The 23,727-nt window shown below is 38.3% G+C and overlaps 5 protein-coding genes across 7 annotated transcripts; 2 read left to right on the forward strand and 3 right to left on the reverse strand.

The window, feature by feature from the left end:
- The first annotated feature begins 6,646 nt into the window (after nt 1-6,646).
- On the forward strand, nt 6,647-10,530 carry LOC131689434 (transcription factor grauzone-like). Of its 2 annotated transcripts, XR_009305398.1 has the most exons (4): nt 6,647-6,944; nt 7,009-8,520; nt 8,638-8,715; nt 10,462-10,530. XR_009305398.1 is itself a non-coding variant. In XM_058974522.1 (2 exons), exons 1-2 carry the CDS (start codon nt 6,792-6,794, stop codon nt 8,482-8,484), a joined length of 1,629 nt encoding a protein of 542 aa, XP_058830505.1. In that variant the 5' UTR covers nt 6,647-6,791; the 3' UTR covers nt 8,485-8,613. The 2 variants fall into 2 exon arrangements, 1 of the variants encoding a protein (XP_058830505.1); XM_058974522.1 differs by lacking the exons at nt 8,638-8,715; nt 10,462-10,530 and having other exon boundaries at nt 7,009-8,613.
- LOC131689437 (zinc finger protein 93-like) lies at nt 8,711-10,463 on the reverse strand. Its single transcript, XM_058974526.1, has 2 exons — nt 10,032-10,463; nt 8,711-9,955 (listed from the first exon to the last, which is right to left on the reverse strand). The coding sequence occupies exons 1-2, from the start codon at nt 10,134-10,136 to the stop codon at nt 8,735-8,737; spliced, it is 1,326 nt and encodes a 441-aa protein (XP_058830509.1). The 5' UTR covers nt 10,137-10,463; the 3' UTR covers nt 8,711-8,734.
- A 30-nt stretch (nt 10,531-10,560) lies between the features above and the next one.
- Nucleotides 10,561-21,173, forward strand: LOC131689435 (transcription factor grauzone-like). 2 transcript variants are annotated; one of them, XM_058974524.1, is made up of 3 exons: nt 10,561-10,579; nt 18,984-19,080; nt 19,143-21,173. In XM_058974524.1, the coding sequence occupies exons 2-3, from the start codon at nt 19,018-19,020 to the stop codon at nt 20,388-20,390; spliced, it is 1,311 nt and encodes a 436-aa protein (XP_058830507.1). In that variant the 5' UTR covers nt 10,561-10,579; nt 18,984-19,017; the 3' UTR covers nt 20,391-21,173. The 2 variants fall into 2 exon arrangements, with proteins under 2 accessions (XP_058830507.1, XP_058830506.1); XM_058974523.1 differs by lacking the exon at nt 10,561-10,579 and having other exon boundaries at nt 18,811-19,080.
- Nucleotides 10,573-13,210, reverse strand: LOC131689436 (GDNF-inducible zinc finger protein 1-like). Its single transcript, XM_058974525.1, has 3 exons — nt 12,859-13,210; nt 11,910-12,020; nt 10,573-11,840 (listed from the first exon to the last, which is right to left on the reverse strand). Exons 2-3 carry the CDS (start codon nt 12,012-12,014, stop codon nt 10,596-10,598), a joined length of 1,350 nt encoding a protein of 449 aa, XP_058830508.1. The 5' UTR covers nt 12,015-12,020; nt 12,859-13,210; the 3' UTR covers nt 10,573-10,595.
- A 152-nt stretch (nt 21,174-21,325) lies between the features above and the next one.
- On the reverse strand, nt 21,326-23,174 carry LOC131692330 (transcription factor grauzone-like). The gene is made up of 3 exons (XM_058979310.1): nt 22,980-23,174; nt 21,721-22,914; nt 21,326-21,654 (listed from the first exon to the last, which is right to left on the reverse strand). Exons 1-3 carry the CDS (start codon nt 23,091-23,093, stop codon nt 21,481-21,483), a joined length of 1,482 nt encoding a protein of 493 aa, XP_058835293.1. The 5' UTR covers nt 23,094-23,174; the 3' UTR covers nt 21,326-21,480.
- Nucleotides 23,175-23,727: the final 553 nt, after the last annotated feature.

Raw genomic sequence — 23,727 nt, forward strand, 5'->3', positions numbered from 1 at the left:
TTTGATGCGCGCAATGCGATTGGAAGAAGTTTTTCTTAGTTTTTTTTCTCTTTACTAGTAACAGCATATACTAAAACCACATCCGTTCACGAGAGCAAAAAAATATTTGTAATTTTATTAGTGTTAACGATAACCTGGTAGTGAAAACTGTTTTTCAGGTCAAGAAAAATACATCCAGTTCAAACGATTTATTTGTGCCCATTTTCGGACAATATCACTGGCATGGGGGTCTTGAGAGCATACAGGAAATCATCCGCGACGGTCTTGGAACTGCAAAAAGCAAACAACTGTGAAAGACGAGGCGAACGAAGTATTGGATAAGGTGTCTAAAAGACAAGAGGTAAAATGTTTGGTAAAGGTTTGTACACGGTCAGTTTCACGATCTGGTTAATCATTTTAGAATAGGACAGCGTTCATCGGATGCCAACTCTCTGTTAATTGGTGCCTACATCACTTGTGACGCCGAAATGGCCATTAAGTTTTGATATCCCAGTAAGAGCACAATGGAATTGGGAACTACTGGTTCCGAAATATTACGGAGGTATATGGCTTCCACAGTAGTTACGTGTGGCAACCCAAAAGTCTGGAAATTTTTCACGGGCCTGCTCGATTCTTGTTTTCAAGGCGGTCTCAGTCCCGCAATCAATACACTGAATTTTTGCACATTCGGGAGTTGCAGGATATGTCACATGCCACATGAGGAACCGACAGAGTTACAAATAATCGAAGCTCTTTGTTGACTGCTGAAAATGAACCTGTTGCGACTCGCGGTGAATAGAAAAAATATTCATTCAACTATCCATCTTATTCATTCAGTTGAATATCGTACAATATATTCATTACACTAATTATCTAGGAAAATGTTTTCAAATGTCGATAAAGCATATGAAACAACAATCATCACCGCTTACATTGTGCCAGGGCCTACTTTGATGCGTTTGATTCGTTGCTACACGGTCGCTTCGTGTAATAATCGGAGTCGAATGAAAATATGCATGGATGAATGGGCGGTTTGTTCGTTTGACATTTTCAGCTGCGTCACTGAATATTGAAAATGAATGCGGCTGAATATGATCAATTTTCATTCAATGAATTTGAATATTTTTAACTCTGGGAACCGATATGCGATCGGTTTGGTTCTATCCCGATGACCGCGCCGGCTGGACTGTTGCCGCCGCTACATACGGAACGTGCCATATGCCATATATATTTAACCCAATATATTCCGAATCACTGTCGCGAGGAGAGGGATTTAAGAAGTATAGCTCCCATGCCTCCGCATAGCTCAATGTGGTCCTGATGTTCGTGTGCCAACAAAGTAAAAGATCATGGCATGTTCGGTGATAATAGTGAGAAAAAGAAATTGCACATGTCCCTCGAACAAGAAACTAATAATGTTCAAAGACAATCCAAAATTTAGTAAAATTACACACTATACAAGACGTCCGGATTTCCAAACAAGATTTGATTGGATATTTGAAAACAGCGCATTCCCGTGGAGACCATTTTGAATAAACCTTTAGCAACTGGCGTCTCCTGCACCAACGACATATAAGTTCTTGACTTTGAAAAGCTCCGATGAATTCGAAACCAATGAAACCCTGGCCGAAGAAGTTGGTAGACCAGTGGACAAATTATACCTACAGCTATGACTCGCTAGATGTGGCCAACTTTGTATCTATTGTTCGTGAATGGAAGCAGACATGCTCCGCTAGCATATTTCCTCTATTCAAAGAGCTTGGCGTAATAGGTTCTCCGAAACGAATGTGATTAAAACGTAGTATTGATCCAATCGAACAGTAATGTTCAAATACAAGCGGCTCGTATCAATTTGTCCATTTTTACAGAAAAAGTAACAAACCGTTGAGTTCCTATATATTAATCAACTACCAAACGACAATGTCCTGGATTTATTTAAGCTTGAGAAGACGGATGTTTTTCTTATATATACGATGGTATCAAATACGACATTATCGCACAGCCATATAGTTTTAGGTGTACCTATGAATTGCCGTCTCTTATTACCAAGAGTAATTTTCAAAAAAATACTTGGTTGGAAATGAAGAAAATCCAAACTACGCTAAATCTCGACTGACTGGATGCATCCTACGGGTAGCATCTTTTTAAATTCTCGTTGAATGTGAACATATATCCTTGTACGATTTCAACAGCTAGGATCTGTGATAATTATATAGAGTATTATTGATCAATATTAATGTTTCAAAGGTTTTCTTCCATTTAATTCCACTATGTTTAATAGTGGAGTTAAATGGAAGAAAACCTTTGAAACATTACGTACATTCCACTAAGACCTCCGTTCGCGTATATATTGTGATCAATGTTGTTTCTCTTTGTTCAAAGCCGTCCATCAGGATTCTTCTAATACCACGCATCTCAATAAAATAGAGCAAATCGGATGCCACAAACTTCCGTAACTTCTTTCCGTAATATCCTAAGAGGAGAACAAACGAACTATACTGAAGGGAGCAACGGAACCGGGTATCACCTCAGACTATTTACTATTTAAACAGATTTGAACTAAAAATGTTGCATTTGTATACCATATCTAGCCAAACATTTGAAAAGAACCCATCTGTCAAACGTAAAAATAGAGGAAATTATAAAAGGAGTTTTGAATTTGTTTCAAATTCATTATAATCTTATTTAAAAAAATTGTTACTATTTTATTTCGTTTAATTGCGTTAGATATATCTTACATTTGATTAATAACCGACAACAAATAAGTGTAGCATGAGATTTAACTTTAATAAATTTAATAGAATCGCATTCAAATGAATAGCTAAAGGCCAGTCAGCAGCTGACTTCATTCAGTAACATAAATTATGCTAAATCTACAAGGTGCAGTGTCCCGACTCGATTCATTATGATTGGCAACTATACTAAGCAAAATTTGGAATGCCAAAACCTTCTTTTTATAGTACGGTAGCAAGTTTTAAGCATTTGATCTGTGTTTATGAATACGAATTTGTAAAATCTAGGCTGCGATAATATGTGAGTCCTACTTAAGGGGAATTGTTTAAATACAAACTCACCGAAAAGCAGCTATTAGATACTATTTAGAGATGTTTTCAAAAGTTTATTATAATAGCCAATAGTTTTTAAATAAACCAATTAAAATAATATTCGTTTGCATCAATTTCATCACGAAGTATATAAAAACAAATTCCTTTGAACTGATGGTCTACCTAAAACCAAAAAACTATCGACTTGCTGTTCCAGCAACTTTCATTCAATTTTTTGATGACATGCATGCGAAAAAATATTTGGAGTAGTTCGATTTTTTTATTTGCTATATAAATTAAACATGAGACTATCTGATCGAATGTGACGTTTTAGTTGTTGAAAAATAAATGATCACATTTCAAAACAGAATGATTGCTATTTCGAATTTTACAACTTTTGCTTTTATCTTTTGTATGCCTATCATTTGATGTTTGCATACAAAGACGAAAAGTTGATTGCAACAAAAATCAAATGGCAGTCATCCAAAACACAACTGCCAATTGTTAAAGGGCCAGGTCAACAAGAGTATCATTCGATTTAACGCAACGGTTTTGGTACAGTGCACGAGATTGAGTCAAAAGTACTGAATTTTAGGTAGTTTTTCGGTGGCGTGTGGAAGGTTATCATGGTTGCCAGTCTCGCTGTTTTTATAATATATATGGAAAAAGTCTCGACAAACATATGATTACGGCTTAAAAGCTAACTGTCAAAATGCTCTTTGAAAGCAAATTCTGGACAGACCATTACTGGCTAAACACAGTTCATAGCAGTTAATGAAAGAGAAAACTTTTTTCTTTTGCTTACTACCAACATCTGTGATTGGCGACTAATGGTTTATCCGGAATTTCCTTTCAAAGAGAATTTTGACAGTTGGCTTTTAAGCCGTAATCATATGTTTGTCGAGAAGTTATTTTTTGTTGATTTCCCATCATTTCATTTGGCAATCGTGAAAAAAGTGTGATAGCGAAGTGCATCAAAAATCCAACTTTCAAAGCAATAAACAATATCATCCAATACAATCATCATGGGTCAATTAGCTTAAGCTCTATAAGTTTTTTTTTAATTTTTTTTATGTAGCTGATTTTAAAGATACATAGTCGAACCAAATACATATTTGTATTTGGTCGAACTTTCTTTTCGCTTTGTTGTTCCCAAAATAAATAAAAAATATTTTACAAGCTTTAATATATTTGGAATTATGAGATCTATCGAAGAATTTTAGGGTTGTCCGATTACGATTAATCGATTAACGGCTATTGGCGATTTGCGGAAAAAAACTAAAATTAGTCATGTGACACCTTTGATTCAGCCATGAACTGGCAAAGTGATACATTTGGTTTTTCTTTTCTCACTCGCAAATGAGTCTTAGCTTCCAACAAAAGCTTTATTTTCTTCTCGGAAAAAGTTTACCAGTGCCAAAATATGAATGAAACAAGTAAGAAATTTAGTGTTATTTGAAATTATTCTGAAATTACAGCCTTTTGAAACTATTTGGCTCATACATTCCTTCAAAATGTGATCGGGATGTTATGGTGGTTAAAAAAACTCTTCATAAATAAAGTTTCAACTGGAAACCAAGACCCAATTAGTACCAATATTAAACTCCTTCATGTTTTGGACTACGTAGGAGATGTTGTTAAGTCTATCAGAGAGAAGGATCGGCTGTATATGATGCAAAGCTGACACTTTCTCATTCAATTGGCGATTCTACGTTGAAAACGTTCACAACGTTCATTTTGCCATATATTTTCTGTAAACTTTGGTAAAAAATAACTTTTAAACAACATGTCACCTTTAAATTTGTTGAGAATTGCTTACGAAAACGAAGGAAAACTATCATTTTATAAAATGATGAGTAAACATCTTGCGAAAAGGGTGCAAAACGTAGTGGTTTCTAATATCATTTGCAAAGCTACATGTGTGCGGCTCCAAAATGTAATTTGTTGGACACCGTAGTCGACTCAACATCATTTCCCCTTTCTCCTAAGTCAAGCTAAACCTTCATGAGAAGGTGTAAATTCATGAAACTCTCCGGATAACGCGAGGTAGGAATATATACGGCTAATTGGAAAGTGTCAGATTTGCATCATACACAGCCGATCCTTCTCTGATAGGCTTAACAGAATCTGCTACGTAGTCCAAAATAAGACGGAGTTTAACATTGGTACTAATTGGGTCTCGATTTCCAGTTAAAACTTTATTTATGGAAAGTATTTTTATAACCACCATAATACCCCGATTACATTTCGAAGAAATGTATGGGCCAAATAGCTTCAAATGGCTGTAATTTCAGAATAATTGCAAGCCTTTCTATTCCCGTTAAAAAAGAAACGGTGCCGAAGTATTTCAATGAAGTAATAATTTTTCAGTGAAACCTAGTTCAACGCGTTCTTTTTTGCATTGGGCTTAAAACGTCAGAAATTGAATAAGAAAGAGAGAATTCAAGAGTACTTATTCAAAAGGTCCTAAATGACATTGAGCTCGAACTGGGAAAAACGAGGCTGAAGTTTCATGGACCTAAAACAAATTCCTATTAGAGAACAAAATATGCGTTTTGATGGAACAATTCTCGACAAACATATGATTACGGCTTAAAAGCCAACTGTCAAAATTCTCTTTGAAAGGAAATGCCTAAATGACATTGAGCTCGAACTGGGAAAAACGAGGCTGAAGTTTCATGGACCTAAAACAAATTCCTATTAGAGAACAAAATATGCGTTTTGATGGAACAATTCTCGACAAACATATGATTACGGCTTAAAAGCCAACTGTCAAAATTCTCTTTGAAAGGAAATACCGGACAAACCGTTACTCGCCAATCACAGATGTTGGTAGTATAGAAAAGAGAAAAGTTTTCTCTTTCATTAACTGCTATGAACTGTGTTTAGCCAGTAATTTCCTTTCAAAGAGTATTTTGACCAGAATTTCCTTTCAAAGAGTATTTTGACAGTTGGCTCTTAAGCCGTAATCATATGTTTGTCGAGAATTATGCCAATATAGTCTAAGGCTAGGGGCAGATCACTCTAAGAATGTATAACAAATTTGCATCAAATTGAAAAAATGCATTTAATTTCCATTTTTGCATCAGCTTTGCACTGCCTCGCAAAAAAGTTTATTTAACAAACGTCCTACGCTGATCCACTTTGTTCGACGTTTTGTTAAATGTAGGGCTAATTTTTCTGTAGAGTTTTGACGTCTTACACGCAACGCAAACAACATTGCACGCAACGCAAAAACATTGCACGCAACGCAAAATACATTATGAATTTCTATTTTGATGGAAATAAATGCATTTAATTTCGCTGATTTTTAAAAATGCATCACAAGTGATCTGCCCCTAGGTCTAAGGACTATGCTCTTTAGGTAAATAATACTAAAAACATGAAATGTTTAGTGCTAATATAGTTTTTAAGCGCTTTAGAATGATGCGTCTTTTTGGAAATTATAGAACCTTTCACATAGGTCTTTTTTCGGGCCCAAGAATCATACGACGCTGCACATACGGCTTTTTTCAGCAAAGGTAGCTCTTATGACGCTCTAGAAATATTTAAGTAATAATTTTTCAGTGCATCGCGTTCTTTTTTGCATTGGGCTTAAAACGTCAGAAATTGAATAAGAAAGAGAGAATTTTCAAAATATTGTGAATGCTTGTAACAGATTTTGAAAAGTTATTTTCCTCGTTAAGAAAAATCTTAATCAGAATGATCATTATTCTGTAAAAATCAGCCCGGCAAATAGTAACACTAAACAAAGGCAGTGTTCTCTCCATGAATGCAATGGAAGCGGTTAAAAATAGTTGTCGACTGTGTTTGGATCCGACTGTAAACAAAGCTTCCGATTCTGCTTCTACCTCTGAAAACGGCAGCACCATTGAAGCAGCTCCACTCAACAAAAAATTGAGCAGTGTGTTCAATTTTACAGTGAGTTTTTTCTGTAATACATTCAGCGTGAATGCTTTATTATACATTCTTCGCCCATTTTCAGTTCGACAAAATGACCCAACTGCCGAATTATGTGTGCAAGCAGTGCTGCACGATTGTAGGAGATTTCTACCGGTTTTCGGAGATGGTACAACAAAACCAGAAATATCTGCGCTCGCTGATTGTGCCCGATAGTGAAGTGAAACTGGATCCAAGCGGCGAAGAGGATCATAGTGACAATAAGAGCGCTTTGATTCTCGAGGTGAAGATTGAACCGGAGGTGCAGGCGGAAGTAATGATCACTGAGCAGACAGAATGGGCCGAGGGAAGAACGAATTTAGATGACGATGATGATGAAGGTGACGGGGAAGATGATTGTGGTGGTGCTGATAGTGGAGATGATAGCGAAGAAGATGAAGATTGGAAACCAGGTGATCGAAATGAACCAGAGGTTAGGAAGGAAATGGCTATAGTAAAAGTTAAGCGAAAGTACACCAGAAGATCTCCGAGAAAGTCAAAGAAGGCGAAGAAAGAGTCGGGACATGATCCTTCGAAAGAATACAGAAGTAAACCGAAGAAGGAGATTGAGGAAGAAGATAAACAAATTCTAGAGTATTTCAAGTTTGCATGTGAGCTGTGCCATGAGACGACAGTAACATTTATTGAGCTAAGGAAACATTTTCGCGAAAAGCATGAACAGAAAGGGTATCATCGATGTTGCAATAAGAAACTATTCAAGAGATGCCACCTTCTGGAACACATACAAGTTCATCTGAATCCAAACCTGTACGGGTGTGACCTGTGTCCAAAAAGTTTCAGTTCCAAGGAATATCTGCAATTGCATAAGATGCAAGCGCATGCATCGGAAGTTGATCGACCGTTCAAATGTGACAAGTGTCCAAAAAGCTTCATTCAAAAAGGACAATTGTCTTCCCATATGGGCCGTCATCAGCTGTACCCGTGCACTTTGTGCGATAAAGTGCTGGCCGGAAAGGGATCACTGACCGCCCATATGGTTAACATGCACAGCGATATGGGTCGAATGATTTGCGATACCTGTGGGCGTGAGTTCAAAACAAAACCCTGCTTCGATAAGCACGTTCGCAAGCACATGGGTCTGCAGGAAGACACCAGCATCGAGTGTCATCTGTGTAACGTGATTCTGCACAATAAAGCCACCATGAAAAAGCACATGATTGCAAAGCACACTCCAACGGATGAAGTGTTTATTTGTAATGAGTGTGGCAAACAGGCACCGAATAAGTTCGCTCTGGAATCTCACAAGCGAAAGGTGCACTGCGAGGAAAAGTATCAGTGTGAGTTTTGTGAGAAACGATTCAAAAATCCAATTACACTGAAGGAGCACCGGGCGACACATACCGGTGAGATTCTGTACTCGTGCCCTTTCTGTGCGACCACTTTTAATTCGAAGGCAAACATGTATGCCCACAAAAAGAAAGCCCATCCGTACGAGTGGGCTCAGGAACGTATCAGTAAGGGACAGGCCCAGCGGCAGCAGCATCATCAGCCGTCGCAGTGAAATTGTGGTACAGCGTGCCATCCGTTTCCATAGAAGGTATTATACGTGTTAATAATAGTATATAAGTACGATTTTCGTAAAAGTAATACATAGAGTTATCGCTACGTGGAATTCTCTATTGATTTACAATATATCTTTTTCCTTTCTTGGTAGATATCGATACATTTAGCATCGGAAATATAGAAAATTGAACAGCAGAGTTGGAAAGAAAGACTCGGAAAACATCTTAAGGTGAGTGAAACATATTTTATTAATGCTGTTTCTCATCTAAAAACCCTCCCGTGGATTTCCGCTTGGCTTCCATCCACTCGTCCGGGTGCTTGTTTTTCTTGTGTGAGTACAGGTTTCCATTCGAATTTGTGGACATTCCACACACATCGCACTGGTACAGCCTTTGACCCGTGTGAGATGCTTGGTGTTCCTTTAAATTGATCCTTCGCTTGAAAGTTTTATCGCAATATTCGCACTGAAATTTCTCCTGCACGTGAACACGCCACTTGTGGGTAACCATCGATTTGCGGTTTGGGTATACTTGGTTACAAACGTCACAGGTGACCGCGGTGTTCATTCCACTGTGAACCGTACTCATATGTGATTTCATGTTACCTTTGTTAACCCAGGTATCACACATGTCACACTGGACTCTCTCTTCCCGTTGACCTAACTGGCACTTGCTGATGTGGCAATTTAGCAACGATTTGCTACGGAATCCTTTCCCACAGCTGTCGCAAATAAAATTTTCGCTAGTGATCTCATGAATGCGAGAAAGATGTTTTCTTAGTGCAGTTTTAGTCGAGAGTACTTGCTGGCAAATGTGACACTCTAACTTTACGTGAGTTTCACGGTGGTCTTTAAGTTGGGATGATTTGTAAAAGCATGCATCACATTGGTCACATCTGAATCGTTTGGATTTCTCGATGCCATGCACTCTTGCGCGATGCGTCTGGAGTATGTATTTCGTTTTGTAACTTTTTTGACATACGGTACACTGAAAGCGACTCGGATCAAGATGAACATGATTCAAGATACCGGTGACAGATTTGCGATGATCCGTAAGGGTGTGTCGCTTCAATTCTTGTAAGGATTCGAATGAGTCATGACAAGTGTCGCACTGTAATGTATTGTCCTCTTTAGTTAGACTGTCTTCATTGATTTGTTTTCGGCATCTAAGGGCCAAAGGAGTTTCATCGTCGGTTTCATCTGAATCGTCTTCGATTTTAGTTTTCAACTGTATAAACTCCACCTGTACTTCAAACGTTTTACTCTCGTTCCCATCAGAATCGCTGGATAATTTTTCTTGTTGGTTCAGTGAAGGTTCCAATTGCACAACTTCAAGCTTTGGAACAACAGCCTCTCTGGACAAGAGTTGCTGTTCGTTTTTGCGGACCATTTCCGAGAAGGTATAGAACTCGTCAATCTTAGACGTGCATTCCTCACAAATCATGTTGGGTAGATTAGGACCACTTTCCAGCTGTAAGAAAACATCACACACCCCGTTATTTTTACTCGTTATTCGGTTCATACAAAAATACTGCGGCCATTCTTACAGGAAATGTAAACAGTGTTTTTATTTTGTACCGAATGGCATCGTCACTTAGTGATATGCTTGACTTGGTATAATTTTTCAAACAAAAACGACATATTTGCTCCATAACTGAGAATCGGTGTAAGCGATCGTTTCGGCCACGGGGAACTCTGTAGAGTTCTGTTCACTTTTTTTTTTATTTACTCCAAATCGAATAATAAATCCAAAAACAATAAATCAAGCCAAACTTTTAAAAAAGGCCTAACTGTCAATGGTAAAAATTAAGAAAATTGCAGGCGGGGACAACTTGACAGCTCCCATACTGACTTATTTGACATCTAGGCCACCAACACAGTCTCAATGTTTATGGTGAAAATTTCACAGATTTTTGGAAATATTCCGATTTTTCACAGATTTTTGAAAATTTCACATATATTTTTCTTCTGTTTCAGGCATCAAAGATGGTATTTTTTTTTGACCGAAACGCAGATTTCAAAGTGGCATTCCTAATCTGGTCTACAGAAAATGAAAGAGCAGAGTTGGAAAGAAAAACTCAGAAAACGTATAGAGGTGAGTAAACCTTAATTTATTGATTTTGTGCCTCATCTAAAAACCCTCCCGTGGATTTCCGCTTGGCTTCCATCCACTCGTCCGGGTGCTTGTTTTTCTTGTGCGAGTACAGGTTTCCATTCGAATTTGTGGACATTCCACACAGATCGCACTGGTACAGCCTTTGGCCCGTGTGAGATGCTCGGTGTTCCTGTAAAGTGACCCTTCGCTTGAACTTCCTATCGCAATACTCGCACTGAAACTTTTCCTCCACGTGAACACGCCACTTGTGGGTGACCATCGATTTGCGGTTCGGATATACTTGGTGGCAAATGTCACAGGTGACCGCGGCATTTATTCCACTGTGAACCGTATCGATGTGCTTCTTTATGTTACATTTATTGACCCAGGTATCACACGTGTCACATTGAACTCTCTCTTCCCGATGGCCTAAATGGGTCCTGCTGATGTGACGATTTAGCAACGATATGTTACGGTATCCTTCCCCACAGCTGTCGCAAATAAAATTTTCTTTAGTGGTCTCATGAATGCGAGAAAGATGCTTTCTTAGTGCAGTTTTAGTCAAGTATACTTGATGGCAAATGTGACACTCTAACTTTTCGTGAATTTCACGATGATCTTTAAGTTCAGATAATTCGTGAAAGCTTGCATCACATTGGTCACACCTGAAGCGTTTAGATTTTTCGATGCCATGCACTATTGAGCAATGCCGTTCGAGTGTGTATTTAGTCTTGAAACTTTTTTGACATATAGCACACTGAAAGCGGCTCGGATCAGAATGTTGAATATGATTCAAGATACCGTGCTTATTTCTGAGAGTGTTGATGGTGACTGATTTGCGGTGATCCGTAAGGGTGTGCCGCTTCAACTCTTGTAAGGATTTGAATGAGTCTTTGTCGCACTTTAAAGTATTGTCCTCTTTAATTAAACTGTTTGTATTGATTCGTTTTTGGCATCTAACAGCCACAGGAGTTCCATCGTCTGTTTCATCTGAATCGTCTTCGATTTTAGTTTTTAGCTGTATAAACTCCACCTGTACTTCAAACGTTTTACTCTCATTTTCCTCAGAATCACTGGATAATTTGTCTTCTTTGATCAGGGAACGGTCCAATTCCACAACTTCTACCTTTGGAACTACAGTCTCTCTGGATAAGAGTTGCTGCTCGTTGTTGCGAACCATTTCCGAGAAGGTATAGAACTCGTCGATCTTAGATGTGCATTCCTCGCAAATCATGTTGGGTAGACTAGGACCACTTTCCAGCTTTAAGAAAACATGACCATTAATTTAACTCGTTATTTGTTCATACAAAAATACTGAGGGCATTCTTACAGGAAATGTAAACAGTGTTTTTATTTTGCACTGAATAGCATCGTCACTTAGCGATATGCTTGACTTGGTATAATTTTTCAAGCAAAAACGACATATTTGCTCCATAACTGAGAATTCGACACAGATCTTTCAATAGGGCCAAAGTCGCAATGTACTCAAATGGAGAAAAATCAGTTTCAATATACGGCGATGCTTTTCTAAATGTAGTTTTTATTGTAGGTATAAATTACTTTATGACCATGTTTTTCCGGAAGCATCTTTGGTTAAACCTTATGACAATATAACAAAGAATTTAATTCCTATGTGCTTTTAGTGGGTAGAAACTAAAAAAATGCTTACGCCCAATTTGCATCCCAGTCGTGATTTCGCCCTTCAGCAACCACCATTTGCGGAAGGGCTAAACGGTGTACATAATTTTCAGAAGGGCGCGGTAAAAGGGCTAAACTGACTCTGTCTTGCTGGGTAGGGCTGGGTAAATGGGCGAGCTTGACAGTATACTTTTTAATAGGGCTCAGCAAATGGGCGCATAGAAACCCAATGTAAATGATAGGGCGCGTGCATCTTTTCTTCGAATTTCATGAAAATATCGAAATATTCGAATGTTTATGTGCAACAAGTATCGAGTAGACATGATCCTAGTAGATATTGCTTATCATTTATATAATAGAACCGCCGTTTAAAGAATTTTGTGAATAATAACCGTACGCCCGGTTCTGTCAAAAAATGTAAGTTTAGCCTTTATATTCCATATGAGAAGAAGGGCCTAAGTCGAAATCTCGAAGAAAATGCATGTTTCGCCGTTTTGTTTTCTTTAATTATAAATCGAACTAAAAACCATTTTAACTAATTTTCACCTCAATCTTGTAGTATTTTTGTCGCATAATGTCATAATAGCGAAAACGCAGTTTGTTTACATTTGCGATTTAAGCCCTAATGAAAGATCTATGTCGAATTGTTTGTTTCGTTTTGGCCACTACTAATTTTTTACTTGAAATGAGCATTTAAATTAAACAAAGTGAACTGAATCAAACAATACACGGAAATTGCTCCGGAGCAAAACTACATTGGAAAAGGGCCTAACTGCAAAATGTAAACAAATCGAATTTTCATGTTTTCCATTAACATTTTTTTTATTAAATGTTATAAAATCAAAGAATATACACTTTTAAAGTGGAATATATGTTCGACAACTTTTCTTACGGTCACATAATTTCGAAACCAACTTCGAAGGTTGGTCGTCAAATGGTGAACACTAGAAAAAACTCTAGAAAGAGAACTGCGGAGAGTCCATTTTGGATCGATTGGTTTCGCGTTTAGCTGTCAAAAAACGAATCCAATTGAACATTTCCTACACGGTTAAATAAAACAACCTGCAGAAAAGTTCTTTTAACTTACTTTTGAGTTGTGCGTCGCTTTCGCACTTATTAGTGTTGTCAAAAACAAAAAGAGAGATTCGACTCAGTCGAGGTCTTTCGTGGAGGAAGGTACTTTTGAGTTGTTTGGGGTGAACTCAAAATTAGGTAAATTCAACTTAAATTTGAGTATAAAAAACCTATCAATGAGTTGTAATTTTTGCCGTGGTTAAATGGAAACTACCTTCAACACGGTTTACTTAATTTTAAGTTCCCCCACGATACCACGAGATTGAGTCAAAGGAACTCAATTTTAGGTAGTTTTTCGTTTCCGTGTATCCTTATAACATTGGACGTGTTGCCATACAATGCCGGGGCATACGTTGCCAAAAATGCTGTTTTTCTCTCCGCAGTTCTCGTACTAGAGTTTTTCTAGTGAATACTTCCCAGTGTTCACAAGCTCCTATCTCATGCTTCCCTGCACGCTCATTAAAAATAACTCAAAAGTGAGTAGCCAGCCACTCAATTTCATAAAAAGTGCACGTAGTCAAAAAATGAGTTCTTCTATTTTACTAAGTTTTGAGTTCGTGATAAAGATGTCAAATTTGAGTAATTTTTACTCAAAGGACGAATACGGAAAATAACTATTTAGTATATCTAATAACATTAACAAACAAACTTATCACTATTTAAAACTTCACTAACCTGAATCTTATGGTGTTATGGCGATGCCCAAAAATCTATTTCGAGACCTTTTCTCGCTGTGACTCGGAACCGCTTCTACGGGCAGGAGCAACCAAAAAATTGAAGGAATGTTATTTCAAAACATCAACAAACTTGTCGAAACTTACCTTTCAGATTCTGATTGTGTCCTCCCTGATTCTTGCACTGCTAGATCGGTTTTTTTTAACATTGTGTAGTTGGCGTCCCACCATATGAACTTTAACAAAGTTTTTTTTCACCCAACAGACTGAAAATTTAGTTGTTACTCAAGAGTGGAGTTTGGTGGAGTTAGTTCAACTCAAATCGAAACTCATATTTTGACAGATCGCCCCAGTTTTTGAAATTGAGTATTAGCAACTCAAATTTTGAGTAGTTTTAAGTGAGCGTGTGTGCGTCTATTGATGACATTTATGTGGTTTTTGTTTGAGGCGAAACTGAGTCAGTTCCTAACCCCAACTGCTGTCAAAATGTATGAACTGACAGCGGTTGGGGTTAGAACCTGACTCAGTTTCAGGTTCAAGCGAAATCGCCATTAATCTGTAGGCCGACATCGACTGAGTACTACCATCTTCTGCAGTAAAAGCGAAATGATAAGGTGCGAGTGGGTATGAGCGCTATAACCTGACAGTACGGTAGTACAAAGTTTATCGCCGAACAACACAGTGCAGCACAACTGACTGTGCGTCGCGCTAACCGTGCATACGTTGCACTACCGCTTCCCCACAGACCGGGACTTAGAGAAAATTCGAAGCAGTGGAATTTGAATATAACTATCAATGTAAATAAATGTTATGATTACAGTAGGACTTTCTGGTGTTGTGTGGACTGGAAAGGTCCGAAGAAGGCGGAAAAGAGCGCCCTTTTGCTGGCCTGTGCTGGGCCAGCCAAGTTTGTTTCGTTCCGGGTGCTGTTCGTCCGCCCTGTGTTTCACTGTCTTTTCTCGGGCTTGAGTATCGACCAGATCCCGGCGTAAACAGTCACAATACACCAAATGATCGAAACGATTTATGGTATGGTACTATGTTTGTTTTGCGTCACGATTTGTCATATTGTAAAAAAAATTAAATGAATTGTGTACAGTGTAAGATTGTACTAATCGCACAGCATGGTGAAGAAATGTTTATGGTAGAATGTTTATTGTACCTTGTTATATCCAATAACAATGTAGTACCACAAAAATGGATTATAAGATCACCATTCCCCTTATAATATGCCCAAAAATTTGTTCGAGGAAATCGGCATTTTTGAATGGTAACGTTACTTAACGACCTATTCGGCAAATGGTACAAGTGGCGCTGACCATAAGTGGAATAGTCAATATGATTGCCGGTAGCGTTGGTTTATCGTTCCGCTAATGATAAGAGGAAACTTCAGTGAATGGTTTTTTAAGGTCCAAATATCATTGCGGTTATCTTACAGGAATGGTCACCAAATATGCGGGGAGTCCTTGTATACGAAATTGTATTACGCATTTAATTCAGTACTCAAATGTGAATTATAAATAGTCACTAACTCGATTTTTTTTTAATTTTAATTTTAAAAAGTCCCAACGGTGTTTAAATATTAAGTTCTCACTGTCATGATCAGATAGTTAACTTCTAAAACTCTTACTTAAATATTGAATATTTTTTGAAAATTAAACTGGTCATCATTTTTTTCAAATAATTATTTTTTTCAATTCAATTAATTTTGGTATGGGGGGGAACCTTCAAAACCCCCTCCCTGGCTACACCACTGAATGGCATTCATTCAAACATTGTGATGAATTTCATAAGATTGTTCTATGGAAACCATTATTTCTATTATGTCTTCTGCTTGGAAATGTAAGCAATTTCCATAAATGGGGTTCATTCGGGCATTTTTATGAATTTCATAAGACTGATGTCTTATAAAAATACCCGAATAGAAATGTACAGGAACAAAACCATGATTTTCACTGTGACAGTACAGTAATTCTACAATAATTTACAGTAAGTTTTAGTGTTATGCTACAATACAAAAACAATAAACTTTAACGTTTTTGCAGTAAATTTCAATGTAAAATACTTTTACAGTGAAAAAGGGGGGTAGTTATGAATCTTAACATTAAAAAAATAAATTTTTCTCCATACATTTTTTTCTCGAAAACAGTAAAATTTAATGTGAATGCACTGTATCAGCTTTTTGCTGAACAGTGAAATTTATTGTTACATGAAATTTTATTGTAAATCTACTGTGAGAACTTGGCATCGAACAATGTTGAAACAGTAATAACTATAATATTTATTGTTTTATGATTGTTTGTAGGGTAAATGCTATTGTAAAATTCTATCCGGGATAGTAAGAGATGGATTTGGAAAATTTCCCCTCCAAATCGTAAGACAAACTTATAAAATTCATTAAAAACCCATAAGTCGTTTTTCATTTTCATTTTGCAGCGTTTGGTGGGTCAATGAGAGCGCAAGTCAGTCCAAGGCCGATGATAGGAGGGGAAATGGCAGAATAGTCTATTCGGACCACCAAAACGCCATGGGAGAGGAACAGGGTGTGGGTTGGGGTAGGGTTAAGGACTTGGTGTATGCTCGACGAAATATTGCGCTGCAGAATGTGATGAAAAAGTAGATCGAACAGTACTACTGTTGGCTGTTCATAAATAAAAGTTGTTTTTTTCACTAGCTTTTTTAATCTTGTTATGAAAATAACTGTTAACGAAGGATTTCGAGTGAATTAATAATGGTCATATGGTTTCAGTTGGCTAGTGGTCAAACTAGTGGAGATTTAACCCGAGAGCGGTCCACCTAAAAAGTGACCAACCTGCGAATCATGATCATACTAATTGTGAAAATAACTTTTTTATTGATAGAGCAATATGTCTATGTAACCACAGTTTGTGGAAAAAGATAATATGGTGACGTGTATATACATGTATACATATATACACGCCGCGAATCTGGTCCGTTAGTGATGTGTTACCACTTTCAGGAGTCAGGGCGACAATTCGAGTGATTTAAGAGATAACACCTGGTGATCTCTTATAGATGATAGTCCAATGATCTTCTCCCCTCATGACTCGATCGCGGTGCCCAAGTGCCCGGTGATCATATGAATCATCGCCCGGCAGACTTAACATGTCATTCTTCCGTTCGGAAGTGGAAACCATCCATTCCTTGCCGATCACTAATAATCATGAAGTTTGAAGATCAAAAAAACTCATCACTCACTCGACTCTACACCTCTCATTCACCAATCGAGAGTGTGTAGTTGCTTATTTTTGGGCACTTCGCCACTTTATTTGACGGTTTGGTCCGCATGGATGATGGATCTTCAAAACAACTAGGCAAATTTTGAATATTTGCATTGCTGTGGGCTCAATAACTTGAAAAATCTACTTGAATATAATATGTTGTGCAAAACACATGAATAATCCAAAATAAATATAATGAACCAAAATCCCTAGGATACTGCATCGGTCTGGATCTAGTTGAATGTCGAAAACAAAATAATTCAATCTGCCAGATGTCAGGGTATCCCTTAGCTTCTATCCGCTAACTGAAGCGCGCACCGTTGGGCTACTCGATTCTAGGGACTGCCAGAATCATGGAGATCAATATACAAATCTCTAAGCATAAAGATTTCTAGACTGAGTCTCACCGTCAAGCCCACGGAATTAAAACCCATAAGTCGTTTTTAAAGTCATAAGTTGTTTTTATGGAAATTCGATGTAAATTTTGCTCGGTGCGATTGACAACTCTCTAGTTCGTTTGGAATGACATTGACAGTTAAATTGAAATTCCAAACGAAACATGGCATCTCCAAATACAAATACAAATCATATTTGTATTAGGCGTCTCTTTGTTATTCTAGTCTCTTTATGGAAAACCACACAGAAAACTTGCCTTACCTAGCAGTAGGTAATCTTAAATCTGTGCATCCTTCCTCCAACGAAAAACGAAAGAGAGGAATTTCAAATTTACCCAAAAATAAGGAGATATTCCCCAAAAGCCGACTAAATTTCATCCCATTAATTTTGAGTGAAAAAATCATTCCCTCTCCCTTGTTTTCCGGCAGTAAAATAAGGACAGCAAATTAAAATTACCTACTGGTAGGTACCGTGCAAGACCCATCTACCGATCAATTAACAGCGATTTCTACTTCCAACGCTCTTTAAAAAACAATGTTAAAAGGCATTTCAATTCGATCTTCGTTTTCAACTAGAATATTTAATCAACTATCAAGAAAAAATACGCAAATTTGTAAATGAATTGGCAGACAGTGCAAAATAGCCGAAAAGCCCAACAATTCTAGAGTGCCATTCACCGATCACAACAAGTAGTAGATATCCATTTGCCGAAAATTCTAAGTTTATAATTTTTATTACCGACAAATTAGGTCCAAACATGTGTTGCAGACTTTTTTCATTCGGTTTCGGTATAATTCACTTAGAAATATTGTCCTTACACAGTTTTATTAACAGTTTGCTTTGAGTTAAGAGAAAAATAGCGGTAAAATGGCAACGGAATTAATACAGCATTCAAATATAATTATTTGGAAAAATATGAAAAGATGAATAATGAAAGTGTATATTATATTGATGTTCTACGTACTATTTCCATATTTCACTTTATTAATAATTTCTAAATTCCGTGCAATATTCGAGTCAAAACAATTTCGCCGTCAAATTGATCGGTAAATGGAGGCCTATCGGTGGATGGGCTCTGCACGGTAATGGATTTTAAGTGTGCAATCGGGATGAAACGATCAATAAAATCAGGGCAACTAAGCCCTTTTAAAAATGGAGCCAGTCATTGACAAGCAGCTGCTCTCGATAAAGGATCATCAGAGGATAAGAAGAAGAAGAAGAGATTCAGCATCTTCGCGAATAAACATTAGAGTGACTCAGATCTAAAATCGAAATAAGGGAACATAACATTAAATAGTGCTATATTCCTGCCAATTTTTTTTTTAAATATTTTCTTAACTAATTAAATATAATGGAGCAAAAAATTTTGGACCTTTCCAGTTCCTGTCGTTTGTGTTTGACCTCCTGCGCGGAAATGTCTGTTGAATTGAACAGAGACGGATTAGTAATGCAACTAGAACTTTTGTTCAATCAATCCGTAAGTTGGACTTTAATGTACTTTAAATCGATCGTATACCCAAACAGAAGGTATTTTTTCAGTTTGAAATCAATAGCTTACTCCCAAAAATCGTATGCCATGAGTGCGTAGAGCTGGTTGACCAGATAACAAAATTTTCGAGAAAAGTTCGAAAAAATCAGGAATATTTGAATTCATTGGAGGTATCGAAAGAATGCAATGAGACTAAAAAACTTGATTCGAATGATGAACCTGCAGTGAACACAATAAGGAACCATGATGACAAATATGCCGGAGAATCTGAAAATACCCGGGACGAGAATGAATACGGTGATATTCGGCAATCGCCACGTAAAACTCGAAAGAGTCTTGCAAAATCAAAACGTAAAGTAGACCGAGGAAATCGTACCAAAGAAGATGAACTTATCCAGAAGTATTACAAATTTCAATGTGATATTTGTGCTACTGACATGGCGACCTATGCCGAATTGTTAATTCATTTTCGTGAACATCACAACACATCGGGCTACATCAAATGTTGCAACAAGAAACTTTTCAGGCGTTGTCGTCTTCTAGACCATATTTCTAAGCATCTCGATCCAGGAACCTTTCATTGTGCAATCTGCGATAGGAACTATTCGTGCAAAGACAGCCTCGAATTACACAATATGCATCAACACTTGACAGAGGATAAGAAGCCCTTCAAATGTTCAAAATGTTCGAAATCATTCGCCAAAGATTACCAATTAACCTGCCATATGGTTCTTCATGTGAAGGTGGAATGTCCCGAATGTGGCAAAATACTGTCCAACAGAATAACGCTGAAAGACCATATGTCCAAAATGCACATAGATCCTGATCAGAAACGGCTTGTTTGCGACACTTGCGGAAAGGAATTTCGTTCCAAGCAACCCTTCCAACGGCACGTGCTTCTACACAAAGGCATTGATCAAAACAGCCGTCAGCAGTGTCAGTTGTGCAAACGATGGTTTGTTAATAAGCTAGGCCTGAAACAGCATATTAAGAGCCAGCACACGGAAGCAGGGGAGAGTTTTGTATGTGGTGTCTGTGGAAAGGTGTCTCCCAACAAGTATGCACTCCAACAGCACCAACGAGTCGTGCACCCAGCGCAGCAGTATGCGTGTGAGTTCTGTGAAAAAAAGTTCAAACGGGCGATTTCGTTAAAGGAACATCGAGCTACCCACAACGGAGCACCGCTTTATTCGTGCAAGTTCTGTCCGCAGACGTTTTTTTCCAATGCAAACATGTATACACATCAGAAGAGGATGCATGCTAGTCAGTGGGAGCAGAGCAAACAGCTGAACAGCTAGTGACTAGTTCAGCTCGATTATAGGGTTGTCGCCTCCGGTGAGGCCTTCATCCGGAGATTTTTACTGACATGGGATAGATTTTTATAGAAGCTCGAGTATACGTTGAAACCAGACCTACCTGTTGAGTTTAAATAACTCGTTGATGTACCAATTGCCAAAATTGACTCACATTCACCGTTTATAGCCTTGTTTTAACAAAGCATAATGTACACCACTGTTCTGAGCTTTTCTCAGCTGTAAAATTTTTCGCGTTTCTAAACCGTTTTGATGATGTATATAGGTGTGAAACTTCAACTCCCCGGCTAACGACGAAAAAGGCAAGAAAACGGCAACGCCTGGGAAGCATGCTGCGATGTCTTCCGGAATTGTTGCTGGGCGCAAATTCAGTTATTCATCATAACAGTCGCTAAAGAAGTTGCAACAAAAGAACGAAACTTTTCTCTCTGATCAACAGTTAATGGTCGCTGCAGGTGTCGCCAGTGTTAAAGCCAAAAGAACTCGTTTTAGTTTAGTTTTGTTGTTGTTGGAGACGAACCCCTGCGACCAGTATTTAGTTATATTGTGGTATTCAGTTCAGGTAAAATTATTGGTCGCCTCACTAGAACCGGAGAAAGTAGTGTAAATATCGGAGGCCCGGAGATCGTCTCCAAAAATCGGAGTCTCCGACAACTCCAAAAACCGGAGGGTGGCAACCCTAGTTGGATACTTTCATCAAGCAAAAATAAGTCCAGAATAAAATAATGTCAACTTTTCCTTTGGAAATACAGCAACTATAACCAAAAAGTATTGTTAATATCCATAACTTCCATGTTTATATTTTCTGCATGAAGAGTACAATACCAAACTAGTAAGTCGAGGGATCTTGTGTTTCGATTTCATCTCATCGGTGTCAAGGCAGATTGACTTGGCCGTCATAGCCCGAACGAACATGTGCCATAAATTGCTTTTCATAATGCGCAAGGGGATGTTGTCTTAACCCATTTTTTCATTCTATTTAATTATTGACAAACAGAAAAACACCTAAGGAACACGTTCCATAATTTATTTACATACACATATAATAGCAAACAATTTAAACTTATTAAATTAATTACCCCACTTTTTGTTTGGGCTTGTTCGCCTCCACCGCTTTCTTTCGTTTCTCTGCCCATTCCAATGGGTGACTTTTCTTTGTGTGGGTGTACAAATTCGCATTGGAGTTCATCGTCGCCCCGCATATGTCACATGCATACAACACCTCCCCGGTGTGCGTTGTTCGATGTTCCTGAAAATCAAAGAGTACCATTGTTTCCACCTAAGGAACAAAGCTTCAGTACCCAATGTACCGTACCTTCAGATTAATCGCTCGCTTGAACTTCTTACCGCAGAACTCACACTCGAACTTCTCCTCGATGTGTACAATTCTTTTGTGACTCCAGAGCGCCCTCGAGTTCGGATACTGCTGCTTGCAGATGTCACAAATGTGCGTCTGTTCTCGTTCGTAATGCGTAAACTGCAGATGCTTCTGAAGCCCCCGTTCGCCCATCAACCACTTCTGACAGATGTGACACTGAAACTTCTGTTCCGCATCCTCCATTCCTAGGTGTCGCTTAACATGCCGTTCGAAGCATACCTTGTTCAAAAATTCCTGCCCGCAGGTATCACAAATCATTTTTCGATCCAAATCGCTGTGCCTGTTGATGATATGAACGTTCAGTGCCGCCTTGTTGGCCAGTAGCTTGCTGCACTGTGGACACTGAACCTTCTCATGGCTCGTCATGTGATTTCGAAGCAAATATTCCTTGGCGTACGACTGCTTGCAGCGATCGCATTTGAACGGTCGCTCCTGCTCGCTACCATGAGCCTTGGCCTGGTGTAGCAGAAGATACACTTTGTGCTTATAATTTTTATTGCATAGATCGCACCGAAATGCATTCGGGTTAGTATGCAGTGTAATGTGCTGGAGAAGGTGATATCGCTTGGGCAATTTTCTCTTGCAGCACCTGATATATCCGGTTCGACCGTGAATTTTTCGAAAGTGGGAAGATAAAGCGGTGAAGTTTGCTGCGGATTCTCCGCATAATTCGCACACCATGCGATAGAATTCGTTTATCAATTTATCTTCTTTCTCAAGCTGTTCTTTAGATTTGATATTGTAGCGCTTAGTTGTTTGGCGTTCTTCTTTAAGCTCCTCCTTTTCTCCACGTTTTCGCCTGGGTAGTACTTCTTTCTTGCGTTTTTTCCTAAGTCGCCTCACCGGAGGTTCATAGCATTCCACAAAAATCTCACCATCACTGTGTTCTTCGTCTTTTCCTTCGGGTTCTGATTTTGGCTCCTCAGTTCCCAAACCTAACCCTAATGAGTTATCTTCTAGTTCGGAAAGTAGTTCAACTTTCACTGATTCAAAGGCTGCTTTTGTATCGGTACTCTGTTGTTCAAGTCTTTCCTGATTGAGACGAACCTTCTCCGAGTAGTGGTAAAATTCGGCTATTATACGCGAGCAGTTTTGGCAAATGCTAGTAGGGTAACCTTCTTTGGATTCAATCTGCAAGTAAAAAGTTTTTTAGCATAACCATTTTAACATCTATTAAGATTCGAGTTGCAACCTACCGGAAAACGAAACACCCGGTTGATTTGCTCCTTCAACTGTACATTTTCGATGGAGTGCACACTGTCGGCAATAGGATCTAAACACAACCGACATCCATCCGGAACGGGTTCCATCGCAATTTGGAGTATTTAAAATGTATTTAAAAACTTTATATCTTAAAATATTTGTTTTGTAAACAAGCAAGAATCACGACATTTTAGAATACGTTTTCAAAATGTTCTAAGTGACAACCACACGCCCTGTGCCCACACTATTTGGGCGGGTTGTTTGCGAGTTAAGTCCGGTTTACAGTTCGGAAAACGTGTCACAGGATTTGGGTCCCGGTGTATTTTAAATGAAGACCGGGATTTCGAATCCCGTGGGGGAAATGAGTCTACACAAAAAATGATAGTTTTCATTCATCCGCGGGAAACATCACAAGATTTCAAAACTCTCCACACAAAAATCCGGCCGGAAACAATCCAACATATATTGTTTCCGACGAGGAAAAGTATTTTTAAGGCTTGAAATTCGATGCAAGTTTGATACTGTCACAGTTTATAGAGAACAGTTACGCAAAGAGTGAAGTCAAAAAAGTCTACCTATCGAGCACAATTGGAATCCATCTCTGACATCTTTACAGCAAAGCTGGATTCTAATTTTGCTCGGTAGGTAGACTTTTTTTGGCTTCACTCTCTGCACACTCTTTGCGTACCTTTCTACTAAGGCCTTTGGATACTGTTAGTATTTTGACGTAGGACTACGTCT

Source organism: Topomyia yanbarensis, chromosome 3 (assembly GCF_030247195.1).
Source record: "Topomyia yanbarensis strain Yona2022 chromosome 3, ASM3024719v1, whole genome shotgun sequence".
NCBI lineage: Eukaryota > Metazoa > Arthropoda > Insecta > Diptera > Culicidae > Topomyia > Topomyia yanbarensis.